The 12,901-nt window shown below is 40.7% G+C and overlaps 2 protein-coding genes across 5 annotated transcripts in view; both read right to left on the reverse strand.

The window, feature by feature from the left end:
* fyna (FYN proto-oncogene, Src family tyrosine kinase a) overlaps positions 1-12,506 on the reverse strand; it is a 23,390-nt gene extending 10,884 nt beyond the window's left edge. Inside the window, exons 1-4 of one of the 4 annotated variants that reach the window (XM_034858073.1) lie at positions 12,300-12,480; positions 8,723-8,864; positions 6,324-6,427; positions 473-729 (exon numbers count right to left, since the gene is read on the reverse strand). In XM_034858073.1, coding sequence (XP_034713964.1) covers positions 473-719 — 247 coding nt within the window. In that variant the 5' untranslated portion in view covers positions 720-729; positions 6,324-6,427; positions 8,723-8,864; positions 12,300-12,480. Of the gene's footprint in view, positions 1-472; positions 730-6,323; positions 6,428-8,722; positions 8,865-12,299 lie in introns of all 4 variants that reach the window. The other 3 variants (XM_034858076.1, XM_034858075.1, XM_034858072.1) reach the window with 3 other exon arrangements.
* On the reverse strand, positions 4,550-5,461 carry LOC117935693 (glycine-rich RNA-binding protein 1-like). Its single transcript, XM_034858077.1, has one exon. It carries the CDS (start codon positions 5,259-5,261, stop codon positions 4,734-4,736), a length of 528 nt encoding a protein of 175 aa, XP_034713968.1. The 5' UTR covers positions 5,262-5,461; the 3' UTR covers positions 4,550-4,733.
* Positions 12,507-12,901: the final 395 nt, after the last annotated feature.

Consider the following 12,901-nt stretch of genomic DNA (forward strand, 5'->3'; position numbering starts at 1 on the left):
TTTGGAAAAAGGCTGCAATGAAACAAAGAGTGAAAAATTTAAAGGGGTCTGAATACTTTCCGTACCCACTGTATTTCCGAATAACACGCTCACCATGTCTTAAAGGAACAGTTCAACACTTTAGGAGTCACGCGAATTTGCTTTATTGAAGAGATTCAGAGAAGTTCAATACCACTTTATGGGTATGCAGCTACAGTTAGCAAATTAATTTCTATTATAAGTGGAGAGTTTTAGTGTTACACTACATTGTGATCTAAACACATTGACAGACTTTTTTAAAATTGTGGCCATAATGCTACATACACATGGGTATAGGTGGGCATGGGAAATACTATCACAAAATATATATTTTAAAACAGCAACAGTTATGAAAAACCTGAACCACCCAAATCTTATAGTTAATAAACAGCTGCGTTACTTTTCAACCATCTAAAATGCTCCACAGACTTCTATAAAGCTCCTTCAACCTCACCTGTTCCACCTCGAGACCGAAGTGTCCCAGACTGCGAGGATGTGTGGACTCCTCCGAACACGGTCACCCCTTGTGAGGCGCCGCTGTGGAAGTTGTTGTAGTTGGGGATAGTGGTGACCCCGAAGCTAGGGTAGTGCTGTGGCGTGGGGTCGGACCCATAGCGGTACCCCGAGTTGTGTGAAAGGCTGGTCTCCCGGTCGTCAGTGAGTTTTGCTGCTTCTTTATCCTTACATTGGACACAGCCCATTCTCTACTTTCTGTGGGTGGAGAGAAAAAGAGACAGAGAGGAAATTAGTATTCGAGTGAAATAATAGCCGTCTCCGTTGGGGAAATTACGATTCAATATTCCATTATTTCAGAGCTTCCTCTGAGAGTTACAGGGAGCCCTGTGAAAAATATTTCAATTAGGCTGAAATTAAACACGGCACTCTAAACTCCATTACTAATTATAGGAACATAATGTGAAAGAGCTGCAGTGCATGGACAATTCCACTGTTCTGTATGTGTACAATACAGATGCTTTATGCTTAGAATATCCAGCTTAATTAATGCTACACTATAAAAGCAACGTTTAGCTCATGGTCCTGGAGTCCTTTGCAGCGGCCAGGGTTCGAGTCCGACCTGCGGCCCTTGGCTGCTCCCCCATTTTTCTACCATCTTCCCTGTCTATCCACTGTCACTAATTAAAGGGAAAAAATGCCCCCCAAAATAACCTTTAAAACAATTGCTACACTATAAAAGAATTTAACAGCACTACTTATCATGGTTTACTTGTCCAACTTATTGCACAACCACACATTCCAAGAGGAATTTACACCCAGCCACTGCGTTTACTAGTTTGTAAGCAGTGTATTTTGTTTTCTTTTAAAAGGAGCCACAAACCCATCTGTAGATTCAGTTAAAACATATAGAGGCCCTTAACAGCAAACCACTCCCTGGCTGTGCACGTAGAGTACGCTCTGAGTCTCATGAGGGGGACTGACCTAACTAAAGCAAAGCTAAACCAGATTCGGTCGTGAGTGATGCAATCTTCTTTGCCAATTAAAAAGAGCCTCAACGTCTTTAAAGACCCAGTTTACGAATGCACATTTGGGCTCACCGTGCACCCCTTTAAGCCCTGCAAGCTCATGAAGCCCCAGCTAGGGAGAGACCGCTGACAGCACTGTTGTCTTTCATCAGCACTAGCGTCCAGCTGACTTTGGTGGCGGCTAATTGCAAACACACTTGTTTACAGTCACTGTGGATGGAACTAAGAGAAAAAGCCAGTGCTGCAGGAGACAGAGGAGGAGGTAAAAACACTGCACCACTTTTCACAGCTAAAAGATTCAGATCCACATTAACAGTAGGCCTACAGTTGGTCCACTCACGGGTTCTTTTCTGTCAAGAGTCATTTATGTAAAAAAATGAAAGAAAAATGATCATCATCTTATGAAAAATGTTTTGCCATTGATAAAGACAAAACATTTGGCCATGATAAGTATACTGTGTAGATGTTGATCGACATATGATATGTAGGCCTAATATAAAAATAACATCACACAGAGAGCTGAGATGATATTGGAGGTAACCGATCCTGCCGGAAGATATTTTTGAAGTCTCGTCACTTTATTTAGAGCTTAAACAATTAGTCACTTAATAGAAAATTAATAAGAACACAATTGGGTACGTTTGCTGGGTACAGCCAAGTACAGCCAACTTACAGTGTGTTGATTTTAAAGACTTTAATCTTGGATCACTACTTCACTTTTTTTAAATCAACTAATATTTAAGAAGGGTGGAAAATTTAAATTGTTTTCATAACAATGTAACATGTCAGAAAGTCCTTGATGCTTTGTTATTATGTGTGGACTTGATGCATGTGGCTGCAGCAATAACAAATAACTACTTTGTGACGCAGACAAGTATACAGTATATCTCTTTTTTACCTGCTGCTCACAAGTACAGTACATGGAAGTATAAAACACATGCCTACCAAATGCAGAATTCACCTATTGTGGACATCATTTTCAGTTTCTCCAGTCCTTTATTTTGTCCATACTGCTTTAATGAACAGGACAAAGCCTGCAGAGAGGTGATTCATTACTGCCAATAAAACCCCATAGAATACCCAGAAGAAGAAACAAGCCAGCAGTAGCATTACAACATAAGCCTAAAGCTGTGAAACCAAAGACTGAAATACAAGGTAGAGGACTGCTGATTCTCTAATCTTTATCATCTTTAAATTACAAATAATATAGATATCACCAAACTTCTGGTATTCACAGCATCCTTCTCCATATGCTATAGCAGGTATAATAAAAGCAAAATCCACCTTTAAACACATGTTAAGCCTACAATTTCAATTTAGGGGGACAGGCACTCCAGGAAATCAAGTGTTGTTATTATTATAACCTTAACATGAGGAGCTATCAAACATTTTATCAATTGGTCAAGAAAATATTTTCTAAAATAACGCACAGATTTCCCTTCCAGACCAGTCTCTTGCTTAATGAAGACTTAATTAAAATATGAACTGAATTGACTTGAGCAACAGAGGTAAAGTAGCTTTTCTTTCTCTGACTGCAGTGATTGAAATGAAAATAGCGCCGCATCCACTCCTGGGGGTGGATGAGATGGGGGGGGTCTTATCTGTTTTCTGATAAAAAGGCCAGAGATCTATATCTGTAACCAATCTGCTGCACAGAAACAGCCATCTCGTGTTGTTTTATCTATAGCCAGCCCTATCTATTTGAGATTTTGCAGCGTCCACATAGTAACCATTCATACATGTATCATGTATGTGAGCACTGTGCTGCCTGCGACTGAAGATGCTAAAAATCCACCATCTTATGACATAGGAAATATGTTTTTTTTATTTTCATCATCTAATTTATAAGCGCATTCGACAGCATGCGCACATGCAGGCTCTCACATTTTTCTCAATTGGGTTATATAAAAAAAGACGTTTTTTTTACAAATCCATAGGACGACGACTCTGTAATTATATAATAAAAACATGCATCGACACTATGTATCATATATCAAAAGACACAGCGCTTTGCAAGATACTGATTTTAGTTGCGTTTAAGGGACACTATACATACTAGACTGCTCCACGCCTGGCTTGCTGCACAACTTCCCCTCCCCCCCCAAAAAAGCAGATGATGGCATCGCAGCCGGGCGGGGGGGGGGGGGGGGGGGGGGGGGGGGGGGGGGGGGGGGGCGGGGTTGTGCCTTTCTTTTTCCTGTTGGCACGGCCTGCGGATCGTATGACCACCTCAGCCTGCGTAAACCGATTTAAAAAAGAATTACAACGTGGAAATGCGGGACGACTGGCAAAAATCTGTTAAAACAGTAGGCCTAGTCTCGGCCCCGTCGAATCTGCAGCGAGATCGCTTCACATCAGGAAGTGAAGAATGTAATGAAGCCGTAAACATTATCCAAAGTGAAAGGGTTAGTTATATCCTACTACACCAGTCACAACGGTTGGGCTCAACTGGAAATTAATCTCCCCGAACGACTGCCTTTATTTTGTAGCGGTAACGTTCCGGGCACACGGGTTAATTATATAACAAGAAAAACTAAGCCACGATAAGAGCATAATGGCCCGTTCATAGTGAAATAGCATACAAAACTGTCCCCGGTTGATATTTCGAGCAACTAAACCACGTCAGTGTATTCACAGCACTTTAAAAATGCAGCTAAGCAGAACACGTGTTTTCAAGCTCCGTTCTGCAACTTCACGAACAGCCGGCCATTTCGGAGGTGTAGATCGAGTCTGAAAGAGATTCACTCTTTTGGGAAATTGGAAAAAAAGAAGCCTTTACTAGACCACGATTTTAATCGATTAGAAACTAAAAAAAAATACCCGCCCATAATTATGTAACGTTATCGTTAAAGTATCGAATTTAGGAAACGCTAAAACCTGCCGAACAAAGGGTCTCCAGCGATGGTGGCTGCTCACTGAGAAGCCACGTGGAGAGGAGCCGTTGTTCTGGGCTATTTTAGCCTAGTAGTTATTACACAGATGCTTTTTTAGTTATAATACGACCCTTGATAAAATAAAAGATTCTCAAACAAGCAAGGTAGAGACTAACGTGCACTTTGTAACATGGTTTATTAAGAAATGACAAACTCATGAGTACATTTTTCGATGAGAAGATTCTTGACTTACAACAGAACTACAAAAAAACGTATTGGTCAGCAATAACACGGACATTTTTCTTGAGGAGCGCATCTGAAATTAGCCAGTCAATGGATGATCTGGAATCAGCGATGTGTACTAGTCGTGTTGATCGCGGTATCCCCCAGAGCGCTCGCCGTATCCTCCACTCGAGTATGAACCGCGACTCCTGTAGCCGCCTCCGCCACCACGGCCGCCGCCGCCGCCATATCTCCCCTCGTTACTGGAGCTTCTGTCGCCGTAGCTTCTGTCGCCCCTGTCTCCATATCCTCCTCCACCACCGTATCCTCCGCCTCCTCGGTCACGGCCGCCGAATCCACCACCGCCTCGTCCTCCTCGGCCCGATCCGAAGCCTCCTCCTCTGGAGCGCCCGCCGCCCTTTCCTGCTTCATCGACGCGAATAGTCCGACCATCTAGAGTCTTGCCGTTCATGCCCTCCATTGCATCTTTGGCATCTTCTGAATTATCGAAAGTCACAAAGCCAAAACCGCGGGATCTCCCCGTCTCTCGGTCTAGGATCACGTCCACTTTCTCGATGTTGCCATATTTGCTGAAGGCCTCAGCCAGGGAGTCCTCGTTGGTGTCGTAGCTCAGTCCACCGATGAACAATTTACCATCTTCCGACATTTTTAGTGTTGCTTTTCACAAGCAGCAGTCGAGTAGTTGACGAGAGGAGCTGCTGGTCGAATGAGAGAAAGGAAAAGGGGCGCTTCGCTTCTTCTTTGTGTTTTTTGGCGGGCTGCTATACCAAATTTAGGTGCACACAGTAGCGCTTAGCTTCCGCATTGTGTTTCCTTCCGCATCGTGTTGCCTTTGCCATCGCTTCTGGGTCGGAAGTGACGTCTGTTGCAAATCAGCCAATGACTGCGCTTGTCCCAGAATGCATTGCATCACAAACGGCACGCCATGGATGTATTAAAAGACGCAAGCTATTAGTAACTTTGTAGCTAAGGAAAATAGATTTAATACTACAGCTTCCTCTCGCTGTGAATCCTAGCCCAGCCTCAGACTGACAGGCATTACAGCATGAAACCAACAAACGAGGTTGAGTTTAAACAATATTTGAAGAGCATCATATCCACATATAGGTGATATCACTGAGGTTGAAACATGTCACTATGCATGTTATTTGTAATTGCACAGGTTTGGTGGGATATTTATATATGTATTACATATATTTGTGGGGTGAGTGCTTACAAAAACAAAGTCTCACACTTCATCAGTCATCAGCACTCTGATGCGAGAGGAGCTTTTAGCAACACATGCCATTTCTTGGCTGATCTATTTCCCAGAAAACTGCATAACTTAAACCTCATTGCAGTTTAAAGTAAGTGCACGACAACTATTAAAATACTGGTTATCTGTAATCATGATGTTGTACTGCTAATAGTCAAAATGTCTTTAATAAATCAGCATCAGATGAGACTGCAACGCACATATACACATTTGCACTATAATGTATAGCATTGACTGTATTTACAGACAATACATTTGTATACTTTGCAAAAGCTAAATGCCTTTTCTCTTATAGGTATCAAAAACATTCAATAAAAGTCACACATGTATTCATCAACAACGGTCATACATGTGAGGCTCGTCTTTGTGTTCTTGGTAGGCTGGTGTACTTTTTAACTTAAATTATATATTTTTTGATTGTATTGTTATAAAGATGATGTTGTTAATCATTACTTGATCTCTTTGTGGCTTATTTTTTGGTGAAATGACGTCCCAATGTTACGACGGGGTGTATGGGGATGAGGAGTTGTGTCCGGCCTTTCATGATGAAAGCAATCCTGTGTTGAAGAACAAGAAAGTGAGTAGAGGAAAAATACATGAGAAGTTTATGTTGGTGTCACAGTTTAAACTGTCATTTTAAATCAGCGTTGGACCACTCGTTGTCAATCCATACATTATGCCGATTTGGGATCGCTGGCCGAGGTCTTTTCTTAATACATGATTTAAGAGCTTTATTCTATTCCACATATTTTTACACTTCAACGTCGTACTGACTATAGAGAAAAATCCACACGTCTGTGAACTAGAACCACTGCAAAATAATTGTTTTAGATTTATTACACAACCTAATTTCCTTAATGTTTCTTCCTAAAAGAAGCTAGCGTTACTGATAAATGATTGATACATTTTATTTACTGGAACATAGCCCATCCTTATGTTAAAAGAGAATGAAATAGTAATAGCTCTGCATTCAAAAGATTGTATAGTACAGTTCAAACGCTGTGCCATCTAATCTGATGTTGACATGAAAGAGAAAATGGAAGATGACAACGAATGAACAAGGTCTTAAATATATTTCAGCACTTATAAAAAAAATTAAAAATTAAAAACCAAACACAGAAATTGTCTTTATAAATAAATTGAAATATGCATTTCAGCTTCAGAAATGGTGAACTGTTGAACTGTTGAAAGAAACTGGTACCCCCCTTACAGAAAATACCCAAACCGTCAGTTTCTGCCTTGGTACAGCATGTTCTTTCACTCTATCCGGTGACTCTAAGCGTGTTGTCTCAGGTTCCACTGATGGAGGTAATAATGTGGTGGAGGACTGCTACGCCCCAGCTTACCGCCACCTGATTCAAAAGGACCTCCTTTGCCCACCCATGGAGAGAGACATTCAAGAAGAGAAAACAAAGACGTGAAACCTTTGGATGTGAAACTAAGAGTAAAAAGAAGAGGAAACTGGAAAAAAAGTTGTGAGCCTTAAGGTCCTCCACAACAGGACGTTTAAGAATCTCGGCCTGCTTTGGAGAGTCCACGTGCCAATGTTACACTTGTGTCTAAAAAGAAAAACAAAGCACCGAGCTATTTACAAGCACCAGTGCAAGTACAGGTGATGCAGTGAAACAGAAGAACATACACATCAGTACAACCAACAGTGTTCACAGAGGCTTAAATAAGGCTAGAAAATGTATAATAATAATTTTCGTTTTTTTTTTAATTCATTATGGCCTAAACTAAACAAAATGTTTCTAATAGCTCTTGAACTTCCACAATGGTGGAGGTTTTTACATGTCTGTAATCCCTGGGTCAAGTATGTGTTTGCAACAGAATCATTCTTTCAGGGAAAACTGATTTACTCTTCCTAGTTTTCTGGAGACAAATTTCTGTCTCATATTCTAAAAAGAAAATTAAAAGAATAATAATTTAGATGTATCAACTGAACTGAACTGAGGCCTTTTCTAGATGAATAGTCTCGTAGTATATCTGTGTTTGTCTTTAGGACTCTGCTGGTCCAGTACTGTGGTCCATAACTGTTGGTCCTGCTGTTATGTTAGCCACCGCAAAAACACACTGTACCGCACCAGGACCCCAGAGACCCGGTTTCAAAGGAATGTGTCCTTTCAAACTAATCTGTTGTCACTATTATATGCTCCAGACTAATTGTATACATTACTTTTACATTCATGCATTCATTACATTATGCTATTTTTTTATTGTACCATTTATACTATACTAATAGGAACTGATCAAACATGTGCCTTGTTGGATGTCCATTAAACTGTGACTTTACTCCTACTACTACTACTACTACTACTACTACTGACCCACCGCAATCATCAAAACACCAAACGAGGGAAATATGTTTTGGTGTTCACCCTTTCAGTAGAGTTTCTGCATCTGAAGCTGTTCTAGAGGCTTTTGGTGGACCAACAAACTATTAAAAGACTTTCCTATATCTTGGTTTTGGTAGTGCTGCTGTTTTATTCCTTGCATTAACTTATTTAGTATGAAACATTAAGATATAAATGATTCTCTTTGCTGCATGGCAAAACAAAAAAAACATTCCAATTAATGACTGCTTTCAAAAATAACATTTGTCTCCACAAATAATGTAGCTTTCCAAGCTGTAAAGACTTTCAAATGCGTACTGTATATTTAATACTGTTTGACATGTCTGAGGTCTGTCTGCAAAGACGATGAGATGTTTGTCAAAGTAGGTAGTAAAAAATGTTGAAATATTATTGAGGTAATTATTACCGGGCTGTGTTTGAGGGTTCACATCAACTTCATAACTTGGAGTTTTAAAATAGGAATTTGCACCTGGACACCAAAAGATATGAAAATGTCACCTGAAAATGTCAGCACGGTAACATATTCAACAAGTTGAACCTCAGTCCAGGACAGTCATGTCTGCTGGAGCTCGCTCAGTGTCAGTGAGGGAAGCAGTAGATACTCCTACCCCAGCTCTGCAATTTTCATGTGAAACGTCACCTGAAAAACATATCCATGGGTTTGACCATGGTTTTAATAAGGGACAGAAGGTTGTTGAACATGAAAAATTGGCTACACAAACACCATCTTTTCTCCTTTGACTGGTCTAAATAAGTCGCCGCCATCAAACGGCGGGACAACTGTAACTTGATGAGTCGGACTGTTTGTCAGCTTCCGAGCAAGGTAAGGTACCTTGTGAGTTTGGCCAGAATCCAAAATCAGGGCCACACATTCTGTTGCACCACTTTGGACCCTAAGCTAACTATGTTTTACATAGTAATGTTATTGTCAAGAGAGACAGAAAAAGTTAGCAATAATACTTCTAAAAAGGTTGGATGATTCAATCGTTGAGGTTTAAAGGGGACTACATTATAGCATTGTGTCTGCTTTTTCTATCACAATTTGTTTAATGGCCAATGAAGGCAAACTGACAAATAAAAAAAATGTTGATCATGCAAAAAACATAAGCTGCAAGATCAATACACTCAATTAAGGACAGACATGTCAGGGTTGCACTGCGGGACTGATGGATTACATAGAGACGGGCCTGAGAAACAGACATCTACGGCCTGAAAAACCGATACGTGTGGACTAAAATAACAAAAAGCCCTGGTGTTGATTCATTATGGAGTTGAAATACTCACTTGATTAATCAATTAGCTACTAAACAGAGAGCTAAGTAACAATTTGATACCTGATTTATTATTTTAAATAGTTCCCGATCGGCTGTAAAAAAATGAGTTTTCCCTCTTGTCATCAATAAAGACTTTAGAAATCAAATCACCCGGTGTCGAGATGAATCAATGTTTTTATCCATCAAATATAGAAAAAACAGGAGTTTGTTTAGTTGCTTGAAAAATGATTCAAAATAACGTCTGTTTTCCAACTTAGTCCTTCTTTAAACCTTTGATATTTGACTTACAAACGCAGATCAACTGGTCATACATCAGATAAAAGCTTCATTAATTTAACCCCGATGAACTTTTAAATCTCTCCAGGCTGAATACGATCAATTCAACACAGATTTAACAAGAAAATCAGTGTCATTTGAAGCTTTTGGCCCCTTTATATTCAGATCTTTGACGTGGAACAACAACGTCAAACCTCACATACGCGCCTACTGAAGTCACACTCGCTACTGCCTTATTCAACTCAGAAACACAACTTTCTGTTCATTCATTGAAGAAATTATGTAAAAGAGGATCATTTTCTGTTGTGTGCCATTTGAATACGTATGAAACTCACTCCTGTGTTTGCTGGATTTGGTACAACACTGACAACTCCCCCTTATGGCTGCCATTCTCTGAATAGTTACAACATTTGCTTGTGTTGAACAACTGAGTTCATTCAATGTATCAACAACAAGACAATGGACACATTTTACTCCGCGACAAGATTAACAGCACAATAAAATGCAGTGTTCAGGCGTTCAAAGCATTCTTCTCGTACTGAATGAAAAGAGCTGGTTATAAAAACCCACAGCTGAGCTTCATACACTATGTACGTGTGGGTTTAAAACCTTAACTGTGTATTGGTGTCACAATGTTCACAGTTGAGTATGTTGACTCATGTTGTTAAATCACTGAGCCCATTATACATGCCCATTCAGTCAGTGACATTTGTGCCAAGTAGATGCCTGTTTTCCAAATTGGAGAAAAGGGCAAATTACTAAAACAGTAAAATTTTCTCTCTTTTTTCTTCTTCTTCTTCTTCTTCTTCCACAAACAGGAGCAGATTCTCGCTGCTTCTGCCTGTCAGTTTATACGGTTCTTTCCAGATCTCGTGCCAGCGGAGGACAACAGGCAATGTAAGAATCAACTGGAAATAAGGATTTGGAGGGGTACACGAATGGAAGTTGCAGGTTTTCTGCTGCAACTGAATAACACTTGAGTTGATGATACTTGGGCACGAGCCTGACGGTGTAGGACTGCTGTATGTAGAGAAGCAATGATTAGTTGATAATGAGTCTCAACAAAAAGTTAACTGGCAACTATTTTAAAAAGCTTTTTTTAGTAAAAAATGCCAACAGGTTTCTGGTATCAGTCTCTCCAATGTGAGGATTTGTTGCTCATCTCTGTTTTATAGCATTATAAACAGAATATATTTGGGTTTTGGATTGTCGCTCACACAAAACAAGACACTTAACTATGTCAGCTAGGATGTGATTATCGATTAGTCTATAAAATATCATAAAATAAAAAATGCACGTCAAAACTCTCTAGAGCCCAAAGTGATGTCTTCTCTTCTCTTCAAATGAGTTGTTTTGTCTGATCAACAGTCCATGACCTAAAGACATTCAGAAACAATAAAATGTTTTGCAATTTTGGTTCAAAATGACTTCAATGACTTCTCAATTATCCAAACAGCTGCCCATTTCTTTTGTGTTGATCAACTTATTGATTAATCAACTAATCTAAATGCAAATAATCATTCGATGCAGCCCTACTGTGGCTGCATGTGTGACATTTGTTGACTACTAGATATGTTGTCAATAAACACATTTAGCTTTCACCAAAGTAATCCATTAACTCCTTACCGGATTAAATATTTCAACTTTGCGATGACACACTAAAATCCTAAAGTCACAAGTATCAGGTTATGTGCCAGTGTGTTTAATAAGCTAAATTGTAGGGGGCCTGAGGGGCCATCTCCATGGTTCATGAACCATAATAAGCATCTCCTTTCATTCAAAATTCATACACATCACTCACGCCAGACATGTATTTCTTAGACGAAGATGGTAGAGGGAAGGGCTGAATACTCAGAGCTCCAGGTTGCAAACCAACCCACAACTGCTGCCTAACTTAGTGGACATGGATAAAACCAAGGTACTACAGCTGCCAGCTACACATACTGTAGCCCACATCATCCCCGGTGTTTGCCAGCAAGATGGATGGCTGCACCTCCAGAGACAGTTAACCCGATTATTACAGCTCTAATTAGATATTTAACAGCGTGGTAATGCAATTAGCTGAAATCATATGACAATTATTTTGGGCTGACTCAATACGTGGCTGTCTGCAGGCCATTGTGGCGTTTGTGTGTGTGAATGGCCTCAGTGGTCAGCTCTGCAGCGCATCCATCCCTGCTGTTGCTGCTGCTGCTGCTGCTGCTGCAACAACACAAGATCCCCTTTTCCACAATCACAGCCCTGCGAACCATCCTCCACAACATAAGACCACTGGCACCCTCTCTGCTTTAACCCCCTCTAGGGGAAAAGTAACCCGTCAAATAGCCTACACGCACGCACATCTGCAGAAAGACTGGAGGGACTAGCCTGGCTTGATTGCAGCGACCCACAATGTGTTATTCATCTCCTCTGCTCTCTCTTCCCCGAGATGCATTCACCTCGCAGTCTACGGCGCAAAATAGGAGACGAGGCGGGTGCAGCGATTGGAATTCAACACGGGGAGAAAAGAAGAAAAGCGTGCTTACCGCAGACAATCAGATTAATCCATCGGAGTTTCCAGAGGGACTTTCGTGCGGGAAATCGCCGAGGTTGTTCTCCGCTGTGTGAGTGTTTTCTCCTCGCAGTGAGAGGGAACAGCGCTGGGATACCCTGCCGTCCAGGAGCTGCTGTGGCCGCCGTGCGTACAGATGATGACGATGGCGACCAGAGTCAAGTTCACAACAATAACATGGACAGCCCCCTGTCAGTCCTGTCAGAGTAAAACTGTTTTTCTCACGTCGTTTCAAGGTGAAAAAAGGAATAAAGAGTTTTTTTTGTTAAGCAAAACTGAATGCATTTGATAGCAATCATACTAATACTATATCAGTCGGATTTTATCGAGCACGCCCATTACCTGAATTCTAAATGACTAACCATCGTGCTTTTATTTTGACCTGCAAATTGTTTTTGTTTCCGGTTTATCTCTTGACGTCTTGACGCATCTGTGATTGCGTGCAACTGATGCTGAGCTGTGATTGACACCCCTTTCCTCCAATTACAATGCATAGTGGGACACCTCCTCGTTTATAGGAAAGGTAAAAACAGAGCATGATTGGCAAATATTCGGTTTTTGTTCGAGTTACGAGAG

This window comes from Etheostoma cragini, chromosome 20, assembly GCF_013103735.1.
Source record: "Etheostoma cragini isolate CJK2018 chromosome 20, CSU_Ecrag_1.0, whole genome shotgun sequence".
Classification (NCBI taxonomy): Eukaryota; Metazoa; Chordata; class Actinopteri; order Perciformes; family Percidae; genus Etheostoma; species Etheostoma cragini.